The sequence below is a fragment of the Fringilla coelebs genome, assembly GCF_963513975.1.
Source record: "Fringilla coelebs genome assembly, chromosome: 3".
Taxonomy (NCBI): Eukaryota; Metazoa; Chordata; class Aves; order Passeriformes; family Fringillidae; genus Fringilla; species Fringilla coelebs.
This window is the reverse complement of record NC_140030.1, coordinates 105,391,176-105,414,774: the sequence shown is the minus strand read 5'-3', so window position 1 is coordinate 105,414,774 and position 23,599 is coordinate 105,391,176. Positions and strand designations below refer to the sequence as shown.

The following is a 23,599-nucleotide window of genomic DNA, read 5'->3' as shown; positions in this document are numbered from 1 at the left end:
GCTAGGACACACAGAAACCACATCTGCCTCACCATTTATAAAACTTCCCCCAGTTGCTGTTTTACAACGGGAGCTGGGCAGTGTCCAGCTGGGCCCAGGCCCCCACACTGGGCTCAGCTTGGAGCTGGGGCCTGCCATTTAGTGCCAGGAAGCTGTCAGTGCTGGCAGGAGCAGGTATAGAGGTTCCTGCTTTCTTGAGGCAATGCAGGAACAGTTCAGGTTGACCCTGACATCAACCCCAGGGCCATGGCTGGTGGTAAGAGTTGATTCAGGCCCTTGGAAAGTGGCTGGACACCGGACAGCACAGCTGCAGTTCCACAGGCAAAGGGAAAGGAAGCTCTAGAGCCACCAGCAATGAGAGGGGTCACAGCTGTGCTGCTGTGCTGAGTTTTTCCCTCAGTGGCCAGCTCCGCCTGTCCACTTGTGCTGCCCAAAGCATGACAAGGGCAGAGGGAGGCCTAGCTAGGGCAAGACAAACCGAGCTCACACATTCCTTGCTTGAAAGGGCTAAAAATTCATGCAGGCAGTGGAGCAAGAGGTCAATATGTGGAGGGGTGAGGGCAGGGTGGTAGAAGGACGACTTCTCTTCAGCCCTGGTTGGAGACAATGGGGCGGCTGATGGTGCTGTTCGTTGTCATGGCTGAGAGCTCCCATCTGTAACACACCAAGAGGATACATTGAGTGAAAGCACAAAAACGATGCCCTGGGCTAGAGCAGCTTTACTTCATATCAGCCCCAGCTAGTCTCCAGCCCAGCCCACCTCAAAGGTGCACAGTGCCTAGGGCCCTGGGCAGCCCTTAGCCAGGGCTGGAGCACCTCAAGGTCAGGGAGCACCCAGGGTGAGCTCCCAGCAAGGCACACCATACCTGATGTCGTGGGGAAGGCAGGACTGGTCCAGGCTGTACTGAATCACTGCTAGCTTACACAGCGTCTTCAGACTGGGGCCTGGGAAAAGAAAGCAGTTTAGGTACAGCAGGCTTTGACTGGACACCATGGAGGCTCTAGCATCATGCAATCAGTGCCACGGGAAACAGAGCAGAGCCTTGTTTGAGGGAAAAGACAGAGTGCACACCAGGGACAGGCTGGGATGGTTTCTGTGCTCCCACAAGAGGTCTTGCACACAGGAGTGCACAAAGCATGGCTGCACCTCTGGATGCTCTACCTTAAGCCAAGCATGCTGGGCAGACACAGCTGTCTGGCTCCAGGACATGGCACCTGCAGCCACAGAGGGCACAGTTAGGTGCTTCACAGCAGGGCGTGCTCACAGGGCACCTTGTGATAAGAGGTACAGGTTGGGCAAGAAGTGCTCACGTACTGAAGTCGAGAATGTAGAGATCTGAGTGATCCATCAGGTCAAATTCATCACCCATTCCCTCTTCCGGAGATGGGCTGCAGAAACCAAGCACAGTGTGTCAGTCAGTGCCAAAATTCTTATACACCAGCTCACCAAGGGCCGAGCAAGCCCAGGAATGTTCATGGCCTCCCTGTCCCAGGCAGAGACCCTGTGATCCCCCTCCTGCCCCTCTGATGCCCCAGGCAGCACCCAAACTCATCACGTTCTCAGCTCCTTGCAGAGTAGGCAGAGCTGCACAGGAGCCAGGGAGCAGAAACCCACACTATTTCCTCTGCAGGGCATGGGTGATCTGCCTCCTTTTCATGGATGACCATGATGATTCCGGCCATGAGCCTCCCCCTCACCTCACCTGTCCATCACTCCTGTTCTCATATAGTTAAGATCTACTGCATTTATTTCAGCTTGGCCACTGAAATGCTGTAAGAGGAGTGTAGAGAAAGCAGCTAGAAAACATCTGCATGGCAGGGCAAGCACAGACATTTCTCAGTCTGACTGAGGAATCACTTTGGACTCCAGCCACAGCTGGAGTGGTTGTGCCAAAACGGGGCACTGAGCAATGCAGCAGTCATTTTAAACCAATTCCAATTTGCTGATACTTCCATTTGATGTTGGTCCAGAAATGCTAATGAGAAACTACAGCACCAGGCATTTCTAAGGAACAGACAGCCTCACCTATGGTTTCCTGCCACAGTAGTCTTGATGGAACAACCAAAGCACCTGAGAGACTGGACACTACACATCCTTGCACAGACAGATCAGCCTATGCAGAAACAGGGTAAAATACTCCCATGGCTGATGGTTGTTCGGAGAATTTGAAAGAAAGGAAAAGTGTTTTAAGTCCTGCTTTGGTCTGTGACAAACCAATTTAGTGTGCCCTCACCTCTTAGCTGGGACCAACCTCATGCAGTGACTCCTCGCCCCAGTGTCATTTGTTTCCCCACCCAGCAGCCACTAAGCTTCACACCTCATGGGACATGAGGCAGTACCTGCTCCCCCAGGTCCCCACACCCTCAGGCCAAACTGAGAGGACAGCTCACTGCTGGCACAGAAGACCTGTTGCTGATGGGACCCATCTGCCCGGATACAGGCAAGAGCCCCTTTAACTCCACCTCGTGTGCTTACCACACCACAATCTAATCTCACATCCACGTCACAGGAAACCCTAGACCATCCCTTATCTATCAAAGGAAAGCCAGCAGGCACCATGTCTGTGGCTTTAATCACCAAAAGGAAAGTAGCAGGGTAATCCTGGAGTTCAAGACCAGGCAACCCCCTGCAACTCCCAGACAGCAGTGTGCAGGGCACACTGTTGCCAGCCAGAGCCCAACAAAATTGCACATTCCAGCTGCAAAAAAACTCAGCCTGCACTCAGTGACAGCCCCTATTCTCTCACCAGAGCCAGGATTCCTAAGCCTTGTCAGGGAAAACACAGTCTCAAGCCAAATCTGGATCAGCATCTCTTCAGCTAAACTCTTTTATATCATTCCTTCATCCCCCACCTTCTTCCTTGTGGATGGTCTCTGCACACTGAGTTGCTGGGGGGCTTGGGAGGAAACCAGACCAGGGCCACAACTGTGACACAGCTAATGGGAACACCAAGCTTCCTGGTCCCTCAAACGGGACACAAGTGAGGGATTGCTCCTGACCACAGTGAAGGACCACAGCTGGGGCAAAAAGACCAAGCTCTGGCAAGGACTACCAAAGAAACAAAGTTTTTGGATGCCATGGGGGCAAGCAGCCTGCAGAAGTGCCTCTCCAGCAGTCTACAGGATGTGTGAATCCTGGAAAGGCAGACACAAAGAGGTTTTGCTGCCCATCCCCCAGTGCTGTTCCCTAGAAAGCTGAGCCTGCAGGCTCATCCTCTGAGAATCCCTGCTGGACAGCCCCCACCCCTCCCCCTTCCCAGCCAGGGGAGCACAGGTCAGGAGGCAGACCACTGGGAGTTCTCCATTACAACGACTTCCTGGAAAACTTCTTATCTCACCAGGCAGCTCCAGAATACACCTGATAACTGTTACAGGAAGCGAGCATGGCCCACCCCCACCTCCCACTTCCCCAAGACCCTCCCTCCAGCTCAAGCAGGCTGCATTCCTCCTGGCTGCCAGCAGTTCTTCCAGCCCAGCCCACAATAGTGCTGATGAATGTGCCTGTATTGGGGTTGAGCCTGACCTAAGAAACAAACTGAATTCTGAAGTAGTTCATGGAGAAGACAAGGCACCGCTGCATTTGCATGAACCAAACTCCAAAAAGCTGGTGTCAAATTTGTTGTGGTTTGCTAACATTTCCCAGGAGTGCCAAGCCTTAACATGAAAGATCAGCTGCTGCTGCTGTAACACAAATCCACACAGCACAGCATCTGGGACCACCCAAAACTCCCACAACGCCCTTCCAAGCCTTCTGCTGTATTGAGCAGCACCCAGTATCTTTTGAGGAGACTGGATAAACTCAGCACTTCTGCATACCTCACCTGCACTAAGCACTCCCTCAAAGTCACATGGACATCCTACAGCTAAGCACATTCCCCCTGAACCCCTGGAACCTGAAGGCCCTTCACCCCATCACACATTGGTATGGTCAGGTCACCAGCAGAACCCGTCCTGCTTGGTTCTCTGCCCCAAGTTGGCTTCAGAAGCATCCCCAAAAAGCTACTGTCAAGATCCCAGAGAGCCCCAAAGTTTTCCAAACCATGTGGAGAGCTGAAAGCATTTAAGATGTCTCTGCAAGGTAGATACTGGCAAGCAGGACTGTGCTCCAGAGCTGCAATTTGTCACTCCAGACAGCACAGAGTGTGTCCTGGTGATAGGCCACTTCCTTTCTTTTAGCAGCTGTTAAGGCTCTTGGCCACATCCAGCTGCCCTGCACCCTGACAGTATCACTTCCAGTGTTTGACAGCTAAATCCATAACACCAGGTCCCTGTTGTGAATGGGAATGTTGCTAAGGAACACTGGCACAGAAGGCAACATTGTCTTGTCATGTGGGTAGGCTCCTCAAACAGCTCCCAGCTGAGCTGACATCCCATTGCAGCTTGGCAGCAGAACCCACACTTGCAATGGAAGAAAGAAGCTCTGGTGGAAGAAGCAGGGCAGTATGCAGGCGAAGATAAGTCAGTTTGAGGTCTGCTCTGGCACAGCAGACTGAGATACATGTCCTTCTGAAAGCAGGGTCTCCTCTCTTATCCCCACGACCTCTTTACCAGAAAGCTTGAGCACTGCACAGCCCCTCCTGAGCAGCCTGTTACACCCTTCTGTCTCTACATGTACAAGATGGCTCGTCACCAGATGCTTTACAAGCTTACATGACGCCTTCAGTCTCTTCCACGGCCTTTTTTCAGAGGAGCCCTGACGTACATGATTGCCTGCACTTGTCAGATAGGCTGACACTTGCCATGTGCCTCTGAAGTCCATCTGATACAGCGTGGGTCAGAGTGTGAAGGGACACTGTGCTGAAGGGACTGGCAAAGCCTCTTGAGGAGCCACCTCACACAACTCACCTGGTACCTCCAAAGAGGATGATTTTGTCCCCCACTCTGCAGCAGCACTGCCGGCGCCGAGGACACGGCCCTTTCCCCTTGGGTTCAATCTTCCTCCAAGAAAGAGAAACTAACAGGAGGGAAAGAGTGCACCAGCTTGTCATAAGAGCCTGGCCAAGACCAGCTATAAGCAGGTTATGAATTTAACCAGATCACAGGAAAAGCAGAGGCCCACTACCCCCCAGACACCAACTAGCCAATATCCATCCTCCCCCTTGACCTCCTCATTAATGCACTTCCATGAGGTCGTTACTGAAGTGCCACTGAGATGCCAGTCACAGTCCTGGAGCTCTGCCTGCTGAGACAGGATTTGCAGGTCATATAGAATGGTTTGGGTTGGAAGGGACCTTAAAGACCATCTTGTTCCAGGCCCCAAGCAGGGATACCTTGCACTAAACCAGGTTGCTCAGGGCCCCATTCACTTGCAAAGCCTGAGCACCAGGACCCACAGACTACCACGGCAGTGGGTCCAACATTACAGGGAGCTGTACTGGGCAGAACTGCAGGAACAGACAGGCAGCCTCCCTTCCCCAGAGCCTGCTGCAGTCGGGATTTGGAGGAGAGAGATCCAGGAACCAGCTCCATCTGCTGGCAGGCTGCGATCGCAGAGCACCCTGGCAGAAGTGCATCAGCTGCTGGGACAACTCGGCTGCGGAGGGGGCGTGGAAAACTGGACCGGGTGGAGACAGCAGCCTTTGTTCTTGCTGCTCTCTGTGGCAAGGATGCTTGGGGGCGACAAAGCACAGGACTGAAACCTGCAGGAGCTCTCACACCAGCTCACAATCAGCTTCAGGAGCAGCTGGTTGGCTGCTCTCAGGTAACTTTACTATGCAAAGCAATTAGCAAACAGAATGAGTCTAGACAGTGAAACTGCCCGAGGACCCCAAAGCAGCTCACAGCTGACCGATATTCAGGGTACCAGCTGAAGAACCACCCTTTCTGCAACACAGTTTGAGCTGGTACCAAGAGATGGTGATCCTGCAGCTCAAGTTGAATGGTTTCTCCAGCTATAGTCTCTCTCTTCCCTAGCCCTATTGCTTCCCATGTCTTCTCTTCTGTCAGTACTTTTGCACATTTAAGAACAAGACAAAGTTTTTCCAATGAAATATGTCTTTCAGCAATACATCATTTTCTATTTTCTAACTGAAATCTGGAAACATCCCAAGGAGGAACAGGCATGGTAGCAAGTTGCTGTCAGAAGAGTCAAGAGCCATTCCCCCCCAAGCAATACTCCTTGGACAGTATGTTTCTCTGAGCACTCACATGCCTGAGGGCCTGGAGCACTATCACTGCAGCTAGTTAAAAGCAAAAATACCTGGATTGAATTTCCAGAGGTCATGGAAGTGTCTGTTCAGACGTGCATTGTAGCCACCAAATACATATAGTTCCCCGTTGTAGCTGACTGTAGGGAGTAAGCACAGACATCAGAGGGCCACCCAGGAGGTCCCTGACCCAACACCAAACACAAAGCCATGTGGTGCTGGCTGTCCACCCCTCCTTATATCACCTTCATGTGCAGTGTGGTGTGCAAGGCTTTTTGGTGGGCAGCAGCTTTCCACAGAAACTGGGCTTTGTGCAACCCCTTCTAACCCACAGCCCCACCCAGCAGAGCAGACACCCCTTCTAAGGCAGGCAGAAACTTCCCTTCACCATCCTCCACCCTCTGCAGACCCCACTCACAGGCTGAATGGCTCCTCCTGCCCTCGGGGAGCACGGGAGTGGGAGGGGAGTCCAACCAGGAGTTGGTTTCTGTATCAAACACTTTAATGCGGTTACAGTAGATCTCGTTGTTAGAGTGAAATGGCCCAAACCGATCAGCTCTGCCACCAAAGACGTACATCTTTGTTCCAATGATGGTGGCTGAATGAAAGTCTCTCCAGCGAGCTGGGGTACCCTGAAGGACAGAGTAGAAAATAAAGACAAAAGAAAGAGTGCAGATTAGCCAGGGAAAATAACACATCTTGATGGGGAAGTTGGGTGGCTGCCTTCTCCTGGAGAACTTCCCATCCTGTAGAGCCCAGCCACATCAGCTGGAAGCTGTGAGACAAGTGTGGGCAGCTACCCCAGAGAACAGCAGATGCAAAACTTCCTGCACAAACCAGAGGGAAAACCAGACACTGACCTTGGCGGAGATTAAGGTCCACGTCATGTTTGTGGTGTCCAATTTATGGATATCATTTGAAAAGCAGTCAGCCTGGAAGACACACGAGCAGCTTGGTCACAAAGGGACTGAGAAGCCTGGTCACATCCAGCCCCAGAAAGGATGCTGCCCTGCAGACCTGGAGCATCCCTTTGGATTCAGTACTTCCTAAAAAACAAGGTGCTTGCCCAGGCAGCACTTATCACTTAACAAGAGCAAAGCAAAGCCCGTTTCTTCCCAAAGGTGTCCTGTCTCTTTCTGCATCTTTCCCATTTATTTGGTGCTCAGTTCCTCCCCCAAAGGCTATCCTGCACACAATACATTAATGGCAGCAGCCTGCCTCCTCTCCATGTAGCAGCAGATAAAAGAGGCATTAGCGGGACAGTCAAACTGGCTCTGCTAAGGCTGCCTAACAAGATGCAGAAGCTAAGATTACTTCTGGGAAGCTGAACATCCAGGAGCAAATACACTCCAGGTTCTGAGGTCCCACAAAACCCATCTGAAGCTGGCTGCCTGGAGGCATTCACACAAACAATGTGGACTTCTGCTCCTCCAGGCAAGGTAGAGAGCAGCAAGACAGCCAGAGGTTTATTTGGTCTTTGTTAAAAAAAAGACATCTGAACCCCTCCTGCTGCTGTAATCATTATAATGGATTTGGCCTATCACCCTCAGAAAAGGAATAACCCAGAGGCTTCTGTAACAGAGCCCCAACTTTCTTCCAAACAAACAGATGTGACTTTGCACATCTGTTCTTTAATCTGGCGATAATTTTTATTTACCCACTTCTTAAGATTAGATCATAAGGATTTGCTAAAAAGAGCATTAGGTACACTGACAGCTATTGCAGGATGACCTTTGGCTCAAGGTATTCTTAATGGGAAGACAACCAAACGTTTGCTGAAAGGGATGAGCAAGATATCAGAGCAGGTGGAGACTACAGGGAACATATAGCAGACTAGGACAAAACCTCACAGCAACACTGCAGAAAGTGATTTTTCTGGCTCACTTCTGAGCCAAATTACAATAAATATAGATCAATATATATTTATTAAAAAATGCTGTGTGCTTGTGTATCTACATTTGGCTGAGAAATGAGCCAGAAAAAAAAATAATTTTTACCACTTAGTGGTAAATATGTTTTGTGAAATTTAAAAAAAAATCAAACACTTTTCTGGACTTGCTTTTCCAACCATATTCTCCATAAAACAATTAGCATAACCTGGGTACTAATGCAATTACTTTGCTAAGTTACAAAATGACAGTGACTTGGAATACAAATACACCCCTGTGTCCTGCCTCTATCAGTGTCCTGGGTATCAACACCCTCTTTCCCAAGGGCTCACCAATTAACAGTTACAGAGACTACTCACCAGCTGTTCATAGCCTCCAAAGATAAACATGCTCTTTGCCAGGACACAAGCTGAGTGCCCATCTCTTGCCCCTGGGACCATTCCAGACACCTTTGGTGTGAACCACTTGTGTGTGTCTGAAACAAAACAAGAGGCAATGCTGAGAAAACACAGTAGGAGTTGGGGTGGGATAGTTCCTATTACTACTGTTCTTAATTTCTAAGGCAAAAATCATTCTTGCTTTCTCACACAGCACCTGTTCTGCCAGAGAGGCTGCAAGCTTCTTTGGGCAAGGCTACCTGCCTGAGCCCCCACAGAGGGACACAGTGACAGAAGCCTCAGCCTCTTGCCGCGGCCACTGACTGCCAGACCTGACAAAGAGCTCATATTTTAAGTGTGAGTAGAACAGCAGGGCTTGAACAATGTTACTTTTACAGGATCTCTTGCAGAGTGTACTTGTGAGTCACTTATCAACTCTGCATTCACACTTTCTATTACAATGAAGCAATAATGCTAAGTGGCACAACTGACCTCATGGGGTGGGGATGCTCAGTAACTGAGCATGACTGAGGAAAAAAAGCTCTCAACCCAGATACAAATCACTTAATCACACGTTCTCCACGTTGTGCATATCTCCACCTCTGCAGTGCAGCTCTCCCTGTCTTATCTGCTCCACTTGTTACACTCTCATCCCCTCTTCCTCACTTTCCACCCTTCACAATGCTCTCTGTGAGCCTGCACCAAACAGATTCAGCCCCTTAGTCTGGGGACACTCCAGGGACTGGCTTGATTTAGAAGATGACTTAAAATCCAGCCAGAGCTGTTCTCCATGCCAGGGCAGCACAGAGCCAAGCCAGGGACTCAGTGCCAAGCACTAACAGGCACCTGCCCCAAGAGCTCCAAGAGGCACAGATAAGCCTCGAGGCTGCAGGAGACATTCCCCCACCCTCCCTAACAGCCCTTGGCTGCCAAAACCAGTGTTTATTTCAGAGAGTCGTGAAGCCAAAGCATGAGGATGACTTCCCTGAACTTGGCCTGTGGACACAAGTGTCCACCTATGCTCCAGCTGGCACTACACAAAGGGTCCTGCAAGGTCAGCAGAATCCCTGGGGAGCCTCTAGTGAGACAGCTCAAGGCTATCAAGTTCCTTTTCTCCCTGGGGCTGCTTCCAAACTCAGTCACACTGTATCAGCAAAAGCTCACCCAATTGCAGCATGTTAAACTAGAGATGGAAAAGACCTCAATTTGTGATCTGCTCAACACCACAGGGACAGAACTGCACTCAGACAGGACTTTATTTAGCCTGATATGACTCCTGCAGTGGAACTTACACTGCAGACATGGGACTGTGACTGCCAACCTTACTTTCCAGGAATGTCAGGCCTGTGTGTACAGACAGCTGTAGAGGGTTTGGAGCAGGACTTTCTGTTAATTTTCACTTAATGCTAAAGCACTGGAGGTGCCAGGGAGACCAGGCAGATCCCACTACAAAGCCTCTGTGTAGGCAGAGCTTTACTGGTGGCTTCTCAGCTGCATGTGGCAGGGAAAGGAAGGGGGAAACCCTGTGCTGTAAGCTGTAAGATATTTCCTGGTAAAGAAGAGATCCGTGGACCAAGCACCAGAGCAAGCAGTTTCCTTGCAAGTTCAGCAAGACAGTTACTGGCCAGTATTTAGATGGACTTGCATCCAGAATTCAGACATACTCCTTTCCTTTCCTGACACTTGTGTCCATGAAGTTCCTGATGGTGCCTTTTCTCCAGAGGTGCTCCAGCAGTGCTATGAAGAAGCCAACCAAAAGCTCAAGGAGTTTATTTTTCAGGTTTATCTAACTTGACTCATGTCTCCCCTGATTTTGCCATCCTGTACTGGACTACTCCTGTGCTTTGTTCCTCACTCTCCTTCATACCTTCAGAAAGAAGGACAACACTGGAGAGGGACCACAATCATCAAGAGCCCAGCCCCTTCTTGCCACAATTAAGGAATATTGTATCACATAGAGAGAACACTTCAGTTATAGCTACTATCAGAGAGAGTCCACAAAGCTGATAGAAAAATTAAAAACACTTTCATTATTACAAAAGATCAGCAATCTCTACTCAAAGGCTTCTACAGAGAGATGTAAGCATGCAGACACAACGGCCACCATACTCCACTTCTAAAACTGCTGAAAGAGACAGTGCCACCATTTCCTCCAGAGTGTCACCGAGGGACAAGAAAACAAGTTGGGGAGCAGAGTGGGGGGCAGAGAGGAGGTCTGATCACGAACAGCTGTGCCAAGGGACGGCGAGAAGCTGGAACTTACTGACATCGAAAGCATAGAGCACGTTGCAGGCTCCCTCCGTGTCGTTGCGACCGCCCCAAATGTAGACGGTGTCGTCGATGAGCACTGCCGAGTGTCCATACCTCATGTAGGGCACCTCCCTCACGTGGTCTCGGCTGTTTGTCCACACCGGGGGCAACTTGATCCAGCGCAGAGACACTGGAAACACAAGTTTGAGCCCATGTCAAATGCTAAGCCTGCTGAATTGCTCACAGTTCATAACCCATCCTGTGCGGCGCTTTTTACCTCGTGACAAGGTGCAGAAGCAGTTGAGTAAACAAGAGAAAGCTGTGTCTGACCTCAAGTAGTAGCTAGTTAAGAAATACAAAAGCAAGTCCTCTGGAGGCCCAGAAGACAAAAACAGGCTCTGTTCTACAACAATTAATTGAAAAGGTTTCCACTCTGGCTCATCCTAGACTGTGAGTGAAAGATACAGCACAGACAAACAAATAGGGAAAGAAAAATGAAAAAGTACAGAGGTGATCATGAATGCAGACTCTACTTCAAGCTAGTGAGATTGCTGAAGATACTCAAAGCTGGAAGAATGGGCAGCACAGGAATAACTCACTGCAGTAATATGCAAGGGAGCACCTGAATGCATCACTTGGGACTTGCAGAAGCACAGTTTAAGTAAAGCAACCCAGCAGCTTCGTAGGAACTGGGTTGATTTGCTTTTGTTTTGGTTTTCAAGCTATAGATGAGGTGGCCCTCTGCCTCCTTTACCCCATCTGTATTCAAGTTCTCCTTGCTAACCTTGTTTTTACTAATAGGAGTTCCTTGGGATTACAGGTTCCCCTTCCTGTGCGTCATGTCCAGCAGCAGCCACAACAGTCAACAGGTATTACAGGGTTTAATGACAGTGCAAGAGCCACAGCAAGCATTACACAGCCATTACATAACAGGACCAGTAACCCTCCTTCTACCACATACAGCCTCCAGGTTTGTTTTCTACATGGAGCTGATACAAAATATAGCAGAAAACAGTCTCAGTTCCTCTAAAATACCTAACATAGGGAAAGGGAAAAGTCAGGCATCTCAAAAGGTGGGCATCCACCCCACAGGCAGAAAGGGCACTGAGGAAGCACATCCAATGCTAGTCAAGCTAGACTGGATGCTTCCTATGCAAAACATAGTTTTCATCTTTGGAAGACTGATAAGAGATCATTCAAAATCTGGTATCTTGGCTTTAGCACTGCCACCTGACAATGCTAGCTGAGCAAGGGCTTGGGAAGCCACTGTCACTTCCCATATGGTGATGTGGTGGTTGCAGCATTCTGACACTTTAATATTTGGGAGTGGTAAGAGGCAAAGACAACACAAGAGCATTCCTTTGGGCACAGTCATTATGCTTCCCCAGAAGAGTGCTTCTCTACTTGGCATGTTCTACCACATTCAGCTGTGTTGAGTATAAAAGCCCAGTCCCTCTGGACAGAGGTGAATGTCACTGTTCACAGGATCCTGAGCTACACCCCTTCTACACTGAGAGGTCACCTTGGCAGCCCTCTGTAACCAATGCTTTTCTCCCTGCTGCACATCCGTCTTAAAGAAGTGAACTCACTGCATCTTACAGATAAACTAGGTTTGTCTACATGTGGGTGCTCACAGAACATTCAGCACGCTGTCCAGTCTCCAAAATTGGTCATTGGTTCTCTGTTCTTGGCTCTGTTTAGCTGGAACCACCCAAGCATCTGTGCAGTTTTTTAATCACCTGCCTAATTACAGGGAAATGCTTAAGGGACCAGCTCAGTAACCTCTTTAGTTCAAGGAGCACTCAATCAAGAAATACAGTCTGTGCCAGCACAACCATGGCTCCAACTCAGCCTCATGACAGGTACTGGTTACCCTACACAAATGGCTCCAGTTGCAGATGCTTTTCTAAGCTATGTTGTGAATCTGCACGATAGCTGTTACCAAAAAGGGAAGGCCTCCCTCCTAGCCACATGCCCCTACTGACTCCATCATGCTGGCACCACTTGTCAGCTGCCCCCACAGGGAAACAGCTCAGATGTCTACACCTGGAATCTTAACTGTGTGCACTGCTCCTTCCACACCATGGGCAGCTGAACATGGACAGACTGCAAACCAGAAGGGGGACCTGAGCCAGGTCAATATCACTTCTTTGCACCTGGCTGACTTTGTGTTTGCAGAGAACAAGGACAAACCAAACCACTGGCTATGTGACTTTTTCAGTGAGTCCTTATCCTAGCAGTCACATGAACTATAGCCCCTCTGTGTCCTGCCCCTGAAGATGAAAATGCAAGGCTGCACAAAGAAAGAGGCTCCTACCTACTCTGATAACATGTTCTGGAAATTAAGAGTCGGACAGCATGCTACAGTGTATAACATGTCAGGCACCAGCAAGCAAGAAAAGCATTAACTGAGCCCAGCAAGCTCACAAAAAGTGCCCCACAAGAACACATTTACCTGCGTTAAAAACGTGGACGTCGATCTGCCGCAGGGTCTCATAGTCCTCTCCAGAGCAGTAGCCACCAAAGGAATAGACCTTGTGCCCCACAGCCACGGCTGCGTGGTTCACCCTCCGTGGCCCACCTTCCAAGTGCACTGCCCACCGTAGCATTCCTCCCTGCAAGCCAGGCGGTCTTCAGGGCCCCCAGTGCCACAGCCGCATGCTTCCGAGGCCACCGCAAGGTCTGCAACACAGACACAATGCCAAAATAACAACATCCATCCTGCACGTCTTCCTGAATGCCTGCTGCAAAGGTTACCTTAACGTGCCCTCAATCACCTGCCTCCCAGCTGGAAACATTCCTCTTGGGAAGGGGACACAGAGCAGGGCTCAGAGGAGCGGGCAGAGGTGCCCTTGCACACAAAACCCCTCAGGGTGGCTGCACAGGCAGCCCCAGCCAAACACCTTCAGCCGGGGCACGCACACGTCACGTACATGTCAGAGCCATTTGTCTGCATGAGTGAAAACACACAGCGAGAGCCAACGATGAAGGTGAAAAGAACAAACCCAGAGGGAAGAGTGTGCTCTTTGGACTAGTTCTGAGAAACAGCAGAGGAAAAAGATTAAAACAAAGCACCCAACAAAAAACCTCCAAAGAACCACCCTTACAAAAAGCAACCAACTTCATGTTATGGGGGTGGGTGACATCATCAGCATTTGGACTCATTGATTTGAGCACTAGAGTTCAATCTAATTAGACAAGAGAGAGCAGAAACCCCCTAAACTAGGTAGCAAGCTCTTTGCTAATGCTCAGAAAAGGTCTCTTCCTACCACAGCAAACCCAGGCATAACTATGAAAATTCTGTAGCATCACATCTTGTTAAGCAACTGATATCCTTCATTCCTCAAACAGATGGCTTAGATCATATCTTAGAGAAGTCACCACAGCTGATTCTTGCAGAGATTCTCCTTTGGATCTAAGAATCTAGAGCAGAGTCCTGCCCAGCTGCTTCTGAAACAGCAGGTCAGTCTGATTTTTAATGGTTTTCTCCTAGCTGAAAAACAGCCATTAGAAGAGATGTCAGACAGCACAAACAAAATTGTCTTATTTCTTGGTTCTAGGTTATTGAAAGATTCAGTCAGCATGCTCTCATCTCACAATCAGTTTCAGCCCTTGCAGAATCCAAAGAAATTTGGGGATGCCTTTGAACAAGGACTAAATTCCTACACATAAAATTCCTATACTCTGCCCCATTTCATTTTTGGAAAGTAGTAAGTTTTGGCAAAAAGGACTTCCCTCCTGTTTCAGGTTTCTGAAGTACCTGGAGGGCAGCAAGAGGGGCAGTGCTGTGTTGCTCTGCTCCAGCTGCCCACCCCCAGCCCTTCAGTCAAATGGAATCACTGCTCTCAAGGAGGCCCATCAGCAGCCTGACCACCCCAGTGCCCAGCCCACCCACACATTCACATTTTATCCCCTCCTGCAGGAAGAATAAGAGATGCCACCAACAGGGAGCTCCTAGCATGAAGCAGAGCTTAGGCTTCCAGCTTCATCCACTGACTCCATAGACAGCTCAAAACCATTCAGTAACCAGTCACCTCATTCCAGAACTCTCAAATGTCATTAAAATTTGAGTAGCTTCTTTTTAAAGTTATTTCTTTTTTGAGATGTTTTCATGCTCTGTACGTGAATGCTACAGTGACAGGACACGCGCAAAGCCCAAACAGAGACCATCCTGCAGCCTCATTGTAACAGGAGTCTCTCCTGCAAACCTGCCTATTCCTGCAGCAACCGCCCTAACCTAAACAGCAGTCAGTAACCCAGAAAGTTGCAGCAAGCTTTGCTCCAACAGGGGTGCTCCAGAAGGACCCAGGAACAGCCCCTGTCTTCTACAGGCCATGCTTCAATTTCAGATCTAGCAGGTTTTTTCCCTGAAGCATCTATTTTTTTTTTTAAGCCAGGCAGCACTCTTGTATAAGACTTCTGCAGAGCTACAGAACAGATGAGTTTCCATGGAACCCACCAAAGTCACCTTCCAAGCTATTTTGAAGGCTTCACATATCTAAATCTGTTTCCTGCCTCAGTCACAAGTTATTCCTGAAAAAGCTAACCAATATTTTCCTCATAATCTCTTCTTGTTTAAGTGATTCTGCAAAAGATTCCTCAAGGAGCTTAACTGGTCTTTATCACCAGCATCAATATTTTCAACACCCTTCAGACTAAGCCCAGTCCAAGAGGAACAAGAGGATGAATCTTATTTCCAATTTCTCTGCTTGATTCCTACTGAGGTAGAGGAGCACAACTGCTTGGCACAGCAGGCAGGCATTGTACCAAGGCCCCTGCCTTTTTCATCAGAAAGGCTGGGAAAACTCTTCCTCAACCTTGGAACTTCCCTTGAGCCAGGTGCAAGGATGCTGGTCCTGTCACTGCCACAGGAGCTGGCTACCCTGCCCCAGCAGTTCTGTTATTCCCATCAGAAGGCAGCTTATCCCAAGAGGTTAAATCTGCTCCACTGAGAAACAGCAGCTCCAGACCCAATCTCTGGCACTGCCAGAAAGATACTGAGGTTGAAGCAACAATGTTGAAATGGTGTTTCCTACAATTACTGGGAAACTTTTTCCCCAAATGAGTGCTTTCCAGGTGACTGGCAGGTCTGGAGTGGTGGCAAGGGCAATGGGATGGAAGTTGGCTGTGCTTCGCCTCGGCTCTGTCCGGGGATACCCCTTTAGAACAAACACAGAGCTTTGCCAGCACAGCCTCCTGCTGCCCCTCCTCAGAGCCAAGAAAAGCAAACACTCATTTGAACACTTCACCAAGACAGAATGACCAGAAGTGTGAAGTAATCTTTACAGGGTCATGGGAAAACACAGGGTTTAACAAGCTGTCAGGGATTTTCCAAACCCAAGAGCTCTTCTCTAGGCTGTAACAAAAGCATCTGTGCAAACTCCCGTCTTCCTCTTCTGCCACTGGCCACAACCCTACCCTGTAACTGCCACATCTTCCTGCCATCACCAGGCATTTGTTTGCCCCTTTTCAGCCACACACAGGCCCGGCCTCCCCTCCTCCCTGCACAGCCCTGTCTCCTGAGGATGCCTCCCCTACTCCACCCCATGCTTTGGGGTGTCCAGCCCCAGATTCTCCTTGCCTGCCTTATTTACAATTGTTTCTTTAGACCAATCTTCTGTCCCAAAGCATTCTCCTCTTCCGAGCCACCTCTGTGCACTATCTGCAAATAGGAGTTAGACACATATTTTGAGAAAAAAATATATTTTCTGTCCTACAACTATGGATGCTGCTGAATTCCATTCAAATTTGATTTCCAATGATAATTTTTATGATATAAATGAGGACATAAATAAACCACTTTTCAGTCTCATTCCTATGAGGATTTCTTAGGAGGAGAAGTGCACATGACATTAAGCTACAGCTTAGATTTCTTTACAGATCACAGAGGACACAGCCAAGGAGAGAAGGAAACAGCAAAATTGATAAGAAACAATTTACTAACAATTTCCCCCAACTGTACAATATTAGATTATGCAAAAGACATTCTGTGGTTTCTCATTTAGGACACCAGCAACAGTGATGTAGTCTATAACACAAAAATATTGATAAGACAGAGGCAAATTGTATTAGAGAACTGGAAGGGCACTGAAGGATGAGGCACACAGAATCACAGCTTCTGTTCAAGCCACCCTTGCTTCCACTGACTTGCGTTAGATCCTTACTTCCACTCTCCAAAAATGAACAGATCTCTTACATCCAACCATGCGATCTTCACAACTCCCCATTTCCCTGGTCTGCCATAATCTAGCCAGAAATACAGTAAAGCACAGAGGATGCAGAGAAATTCTGAAACCCTGGTAGGTCCTGTCATTAACCAGGAATAAGAGCATTTCGCAAAATTAGGACATGCTTCACTTACTGGTGAAGTACCTGATGTTGGTGATGGGGGAAATTAAGTGATAACAGCAATGTGTTTTTCCTCTGCCACAAAGCACCTGGAGCATTTCACTGCTAAGCCAGGGAACAATCAGATTTAATTTCACTCTGCATTCTTCCAATACAGCACCTATAGAAAGCACTCCCATATCTCTGGTTGTGCTGCTGCCTGAAGATGCACTTAATGCCTGCAACAACCTTCATCCCAACTGCTCCAGCTTACACCTAACAAGAGCCTAACAACACAGCATATGGACACCTGACATCAACAAAAATATCACTCAATAATCTCTCACTAGCATACCTTCCAAAACTGTTGTGGTGACTTGAGCACTGTGGCACAGATAGAAAAAAATCCCCAAAACAACAACAAAAAACCAAAACAGGCTTTAGTCAGATTTTTCACTGGCTTGTTCTACTGGCTTTAGGCTCAGTATTTCTAAACCCTACAATTAGTTATGAAAATACTTCATTCAAGATAGAAAGCTACTGAGCATCTCCAAGTACAGTAGCCAGGTGATGACCTTAAAGCAAACCCATCTATCCTAGGATCCACTTCTTTGCTCAAAGTGAGCTCACTGGGCTCTCTCACTCCCCTATGCACACAGAAGGAAACCTAGAGCCATTTCTAAAAGCTGCTCAGATTAGCCTTGCTGCATCCAATTCTCAAAGTAAGGGCCTGGATTTTCAAGGACTCGTTCTGTCAACCCCCAGAATTACAGCAACACCCCAAGAAGAGCAGCCTACCCTGCAAAGCTGCTCCAGAGAGCAAATCCTACCGTGTGGCTGCCTCAGTCCTGTCTCCCAAAAGACACCAGCCACAAGGTTTAGTAACCCTTAAAATAGCCCAGCCAGTTCACAGCAGTCCATATAGACCGTTCTATTTCAAGCACATCCAACATACTGTTAGAGATAACATGAGAACAACCCGCTTTCTTCACTTGTGCTTGACATTTATCTAATGCTTGGAGCATTTGTGCTAAGGCAGCGTGAAACTGCAAGCTTGCACATTCAACAGCTTGGACAACTCACAATGCAATTCCAGCCCCAGTAAATTAGATGGTGCTAGAACAGCCCTCCAGCTTGTGAACTGAGCCTGCTCTGGAAGCTCATGTTAGCCCTGGGAACCAGACCATGCTGCTCAGGCACAAATTTATCCCAGTGGCCCCCCTACAGCCAGTCTCACCATCTCCTTATTTTTCACCAAATATTTTGCCTAAAGCCTAGCTGAGATTCTGCACCTACTCAGCTGGCTTCTATTCTTCACCTTGCTTCCCAAACCCCAGCTTCTCTATGGAGTATGCCTAAGCTTTGGAGATACTGCTTCACCCCTACATTCCCATCAGGAATTTGTCTCAGCCTGTCAAGCTGTTTGTGCCATGCCAAGGGCAGTCCTTGGGTTGGGAAGCAGGCTCAGGAAAGCTGAGCTGACAGCTTTACACAGGGCTACATCAGTTTGTTCCCCTGCCCCTCTGTTGCACTGACGCTGATCCCCAGGCAGAGTGGTGCTCACAGATGCCAGCCTTCCCTCGGCCTGGCACATGGGACTGGCATGCAGCCCCACACCAGCCAAGACTGGGTGAGAGAATAAATGGTCTGAAACCACATGAGCCCAAGGGATGGAGAGAGAAGGCACAGCAGAGGTCATGCCAGGGCAGAAGGGCAGCCTCCCTAACACAGACCTGTCTGGGAGGATAGGGATGTGTGGGGTCACAGAATGCTTTAAGGATGGAGAAGGGCACCAAGATCACAGATCCCAGCCATTAACCCAACACTGCCAGGCCCACCCCTAACCCATGATCTAAAAGTGCCACATTTACAAATTATTTTAACACTTCCAGAGATGGTGATTCGACCATTTCCCTGGGCAGCCTGTTCCAACAACAGACTACCCTTTCCGTGAAGGATGCTTTCCTAATATCCAATCTAAGCCTTCCCTGGTGCAGCTTGAAGCTATTTCTCTTGACCTGCCTGTCAGTTGTTACCTGGGAGAAGAGGCCGGCCCCCACCTGGCGACAATCTCCTTTCAGGCAGTTGTAGAGCGTGAAAGGGTCTCCCCTGAGCTTCCCTTTCTCCAGGCTGCACACCCTCAGCCCTCTCAGCCGCTCCTCACAGGACTTACTCTCTGGACCCTGCAGCAGCTCCTCTGCCCAACACGCTCCAGCACCGTTGGCCGCCCAAGCCCCTCTGTGTCGCCCCGCGCCCCCACCCGCCGCCCGCGGGCCCGGCCGAGGGCACCCGGGCAGGGCGGCGGCCCCACGCCCCCGGCCCTCACGGAGGGGCACGGAGGGGCACGGAGGGGCTCGGAGGGGCTCGGCGGGGCCCCACCCTCCCCCAGCCCCGGTATGGCCCCGCCGGCTCCCCCCGCCCCTGCGGCCCCGGCTCCGGCTCCAGCCCCGTACCTGTGCCCGTACAAGGAGCTCCGACAGCCCCGCTCCGACACGAGCTCCCGCCGCTCTCTGGGAGTTGTAGTGCGGCGTGGCCCCGCCTGGGTTCGCGGGCGCCGCCCCTCCGCCGGAGCGGCGCGGCCCCGACAGGCCCTTCCGCGGTGCCGGGCCCCGGCCCCCCTCAGGGGCGGCTCCCTGGGTTCTCCGCCCCGCCCGGGCTCGGCCCCGGCTCGCTGCTCCGGCCCCGGCCCCGGCCCAGACGGAGATTGCGACACTCGATGGCACCGGCGGCGCGTGCCGGCGGCACCGCCTGCCGCGCCCGGGGCCCGCCTCGTGACTACAGCACCCAGAGTGCCCCGCGGCGGCCGCGGCGGTTCCGGGCGGCGGCGGCGGCACCTCCTCGGCGCCGCGCCCGGTGTATGGCGGTGGTGCGGAGCATGGGCCCCGAGCGCGTCTGTCCCCGGGAGCCCGGGCCGCCGGAGGGCCCTGACGGCGCGGCCGGGTGGAGCGGCGATGAAGAGGAGGAGGAGGAGGAAGAGGAGGAGGGCGGCGGGTACTTGTATCAGCCGCTGAGCCAGGAACCGGAGCAGGGCCTCGGCGACGCGGGCCCCGGCCTGCAGGAGCGGCTGCAGGTACCGCCCAGCGCCTCTCGCCGGGCCGGGCTTGGGGGCACCCGCGGTCCCGACCCCCGCTGCTCGCGTTTCTCCGCAGATGCTGAGGCTGCACCTGCCCGACCCGCCGGTGGACAGCGAGGAGGAGAATGAGGAGGAGGCAGCGGAAGGCGCCGCGGCTCAGAGCAGCCACAGCTCCATCCCCATGGATGCAGGTAACCGCGTCTCCGGCAGGACCCGCCCGGGGCTCCGCCGCGGTCTCACGGCCTCTCTGTTCCCAGAGCATGTGGAGCTGGTGAAGAGGACGATGGCCAGCGTGAAGCTGCCCACCCTGGGCATCCCCGCCTGGGCCAACCAGATCTCAGAGGAGCAGTGGAAGGACGTGGTGCAGCGCACGCTGCAGGCCCGGCAGAGCCTCGGCGGCCCTCGGCCTCAGTGGAATTGAGGGCTGAGCTGTGGCACAGGGGCTGCAAACCCCAGCCCTCCCTCTACCCTGGAAGCACCCACTGCCTCTGAGCCAGGTGCTGACAGGACTTGCCAGTATCAACCTCCCAGTTTGTCCCACTGACATTGTCTGATTTTCCTTCCCACTCCTTTTTCTGAGTTCTGCCTGGTGCATAAGTCAGTGTGATGATCTTGTGTTGGCTTCCTCTGCCTCTGAGGAAGCAGATTGGTTTCCATGCCTGGATGCATGTGGGGCGATGGGGCTTGGCTGGCTTTGCCCAGATTCCCTCAGGACAAACACTGGACTTGGCCCCGTGCTGACAGTACCAGAGAAGTCACTCTCCAGGCTAGGGCCCCTCTTCTCAGGATAGGGTCTGTGTGTTGGAATATCACAGGTGGAGCAAGATGTGTCATTCCAAGAGATTGGTTTTATTTAGTTCTGTACATACAGGGACATCTGTACAAAATCCAACACTTTCATACTATGTAATGCTCTACTGAAAATAAAGTACACCATATGTACATATGAACTGTAAGCAGCTTAATACTTGTGTCCAGGGTGTGAATGCAGTAGTTTTGCTTTTTCCCTTGGGAGGAGCAAGCCAGGTGGAGTGGAAGAGGCAGCTCCAGTTCTGTCCATTTGGCTGATGTGGGGAAAGGCATAGGCAGAAATGAGCAGCACTAATGCTAGAAACCAAGTATTGAGCAAGGGGCAGCTGTAGCGTGGCAGATGCAGGTCTGCCTATGAGCAGTACATGTGGTGAGAGGGTGAGCACACTCCCCCCTGTCTCACATGGTCCCCTTCTGAGGTGTCCAGGACACTGGAATGAATAGGCAGCAAACAAAGGATGATGTGAATGTACTAAGCCTAAGTTCCCTGACCCAAAACAAGACACAAAAAGCTATGGGAACATCAAAGCTGTACAGCACATAATCATGATGTGTTACAATCCTGCCCCTGCACATGGCACAACCCCAGCAGCATTCCTCTGCCCAGGGTCAGGGGCTGCCAGCAGAGACAGATCATCTGCAGGACAGTGCCAGCCCCTGCACACAAGATTCCGTTCCCTCTGCAGGCAGAGCAGCCCACAGTGGGGAAAGGCAGCCACTGCCCAGCAGCAAGCAGGCTCAAGTGAGGGCATACCATGCTGTAGCAATCTAAAAATGAGGTCTGGGCTTAGAGCACAAAGCTAAGCAGCCAGTTGGAGAGCCTGTGCTGAAACAGGAAGGAGCCTCCTGCCCAGCCTGAGCCTGGCAGCCCTCATTTCTGCTGTGCTGCTCTGGCACCTCCCGGTGCATGTCCACATGCTGTGCCAGGCGTGAGGTAATTGATTGGCAGCAGACCATGAGCTTAGACTAATGTTCAAAATAAGCAATAACCTCCCTGAGGTGTTTCTGAAGTCTCCTGACTTTAGAACTGGCCCGTTGCGTGAGGCGGAGGGGAGGTGGGGCCCTGCGTGACTGGGGGGATCTCACACATGCACCCGCCAGCTCCTCCCAAGAGATGGCAGCATTCCTGATAAGGGCTGAGCCGGGAGAGAGCTACACGGGGCAGGGATGCGGGATACACAGGTCATAACAGCCTCGCTGGGGTTGGAGGAAAGATGTGCTGCACACCAGCAGAAAGATTAGAGAGGGTGATCCTCTGACCTGGAAATGGTTTACTGGTGAGGACAAGCAGACACACCAGAACCTTCTACAACATCCCGTGCTGTTGCAAAGCAGTGTCAGGCTAGCACCAACCCCGCAGGCTCCCCTGCACTACTGCAAACCCACTTAAGCTTATGTGTCAAGAAAGCAGGCACAGCAGGTTAGAAGCAAGGACTCCCTCTCTATGACAAACCAGGTGGCACCTCGGCCTGGCACTAAATCTGCACCACAAACAACAGGGGTGAAAGCTGGATCACAGTAGCACCCAAGTGCTGTGCAAGCCCCTGGGCTATCAGCAAGTGTTTCTAAATGCTAAATTAGCACGAGCCCCTGATGCACCAGGTGATAACTAACAAGGGCCTCGGGCCACAGCAGGTGCACACGTAACAGGACAGGTGAACTTTGCTCAGAGCACCCACAGAAGCGACTCAGCAGTAGTGCTTAGCCATTGATAATAATGAGGAGACAACTGAACACTCAAACTCAGCCACACCCCAGGAGGCGTAGCCATTGCTTCCACTAGCTTGCAGAAATGACTAGCAGCACAAGCTTCCTAGAAACCCTGGCCCTGAAGAGCTAAGGATGGGATACAGAGACAAAGGGAGAGCTGCAGGAGTATTTTAATTGAGCAGGTATAGGAAGAAAGTAGAAGTCAGTGGCTGACACCTGCTACAAAGCGGGAAGTTAATTCTGGGCCCACAATTAACCCGAGACATCGGGAAGGAAATGAGTCAGCACGGACCAACACAAACAGCAGAAGGAATTCACTTTCTCACAAGAGAGCTTCTAAGGATGCTCTAAAGGGAGGACTGCAATAGTATGTAGTGCTTGCACCCAGCTTAACTGGGGGTGGCAAAGCACTGAACCCCCACTCCACTGACAGGGGAACAAAACAAGGGGCTTGTAGCAAAAGAAAGGTGGAAGTAAACATTTCCTCCGCTGTACATTAAGACCCTTCAGCTGTGGAGCTGCACCCCAAGGCAGGCTGGAGAGGCAGCAGAGCCTTCACAAACTCTGCTTCTGCCCCATGCTCAGCCTGGCCTCTGAACCGTGGCAGGGCTCAGCTGCGCAGGCAGCACAGGGGCAGGTGTGGCGGAGATGGGCACTTGGAGTTTGGAGCAGCACACTGAGCCACGCACGGCAGGCTCTGCACAACACAGAGCCTGAGCAAGGCTCTGGCTGCCTGGCAGACTAAAAATCAGGTGGCAGCTCACAGTGAAGTGAGTCCTGCCTGGACTGATAAAAGCAGAGATCAGGCAGGCTCCCCTAATGACTGCAGAGCCAAGGTGGGAAAGCAGGAGGACGGAGAAAAAGCAGGAGGACAGGACAGTGGTGAGATACAAGTTATAACATAAAACCAGATCTACCCTGGAGGTATGCAGATGGAGTGGAGGACAGGCACAGCTCACCATGTTCATTCCTTACTTATACATGAGAACCGAGTGCATTTCCATGACCCCTGGAGGA

General features: G+C 50.9%; 2 protein-coding genes across 4 annotated transcripts; one reads left to right on the top strand and one right to left on the bottom strand.

The window, feature by feature from the left end:
* Positions 1-22: 22 nt before the first annotated feature.
* KLHDC3 (kelch domain containing 3) lies at positions 23-19,575 on the bottom strand. Of its 3 annotated transcripts, none has more exons than XM_084201525.1 (11): positions 19,443-19,575; positions 13,118-13,344; positions 10,676-10,852; positions 8,395-8,510; positions 7,007-7,078; positions 6,565-6,778; positions 6,200-6,286; positions 4,846-4,954; positions 1,316-1,389; positions 867-945; positions 23-654 (listed from the first exon to the last, which is right to left on the bottom strand). In XM_084201525.1, the coding sequence occupies exons 2-11, from the start codon at positions 13,269-13,271 to the stop codon at positions 588-590; spliced, it is 1,149 nt and encodes a 382-aa protein (XP_084057651.1). In that variant the 5' UTR covers positions 13,272-13,344; positions 19,443-19,575; the 3' UTR covers positions 23-587. The 3 variants fall into 3 exon arrangements, with proteins under 3 accessions (XP_084057651.1, XP_084057653.1, XP_084057652.1); XM_084201527.1 differs by lacking the exon at positions 19,443-19,575 and adding an exon at positions 19,163-19,218; XM_084201526.1 differs by lacking the exon at positions 19,443-19,575 and adding an exon at positions 19,026-19,156.
* Positions 19,532-23,583, top strand: MEA1 (male-enhanced antigen 1). The gene is made up of 3 exons (XM_084201528.1): positions 19,532-20,059; positions 20,139-20,253; positions 20,320-23,583. Exons 1-3 carry the CDS (start codon positions 19,706-19,708, stop codon positions 20,481-20,483), a joined length of 633 nt encoding a protein of 210 aa, XP_084057654.1. The 5' UTR covers positions 19,532-19,705; the 3' UTR covers positions 20,484-23,583.
* Positions 23,584-23,599: the final 16 nt, after the last annotated feature.

Bases quoted from the DNA above. Each gene is read 5' to 3' on its own strand.
- KLHDC3 (XM_084201525.1), bottom strand. From the start codon at position 13,271: ATGCTACGGTGGGCAGTGCACTTGGAAGGTGGGCCACGGAGGGTGAAC. The intron at 7,079-8,394 runs GTGAGTAGTCTC...TGTGTCTTCCAG, and splicing joins TTGGAGGCTATGAACAGCTG to GCTGACTGCTTTTCAAATGA. The intron at 655-866 runs GTATGGTGTGCC...GGTGTGTTACAG, and splicing joins TGCCTTCCCCACGACATCAG to ATGGGAGCTCTCAGCCATGA.
- MEA1 (XM_084201528.1), top strand. From the start codon at position 19,706: ATGGCACCGGCGGCGCGTGCCGGCGGCACCGCCTGCCGCGCCCGGGGC. The intron at 20,060-20,138 runs GTACCGCCCAGC...GTTTCTCCGCAG, and splicing joins GCCTGCAGGAGCGGCTGCAG to ATGCTGAGGCTGCACCTGCC. The intron at 20,254-20,319 runs GTAACCGCGTCT...CTCTGTTCCCAG, and splicing joins CTCCATCCCCATGGATGCAG to AGCATGTGGAGCTGGTGAAG.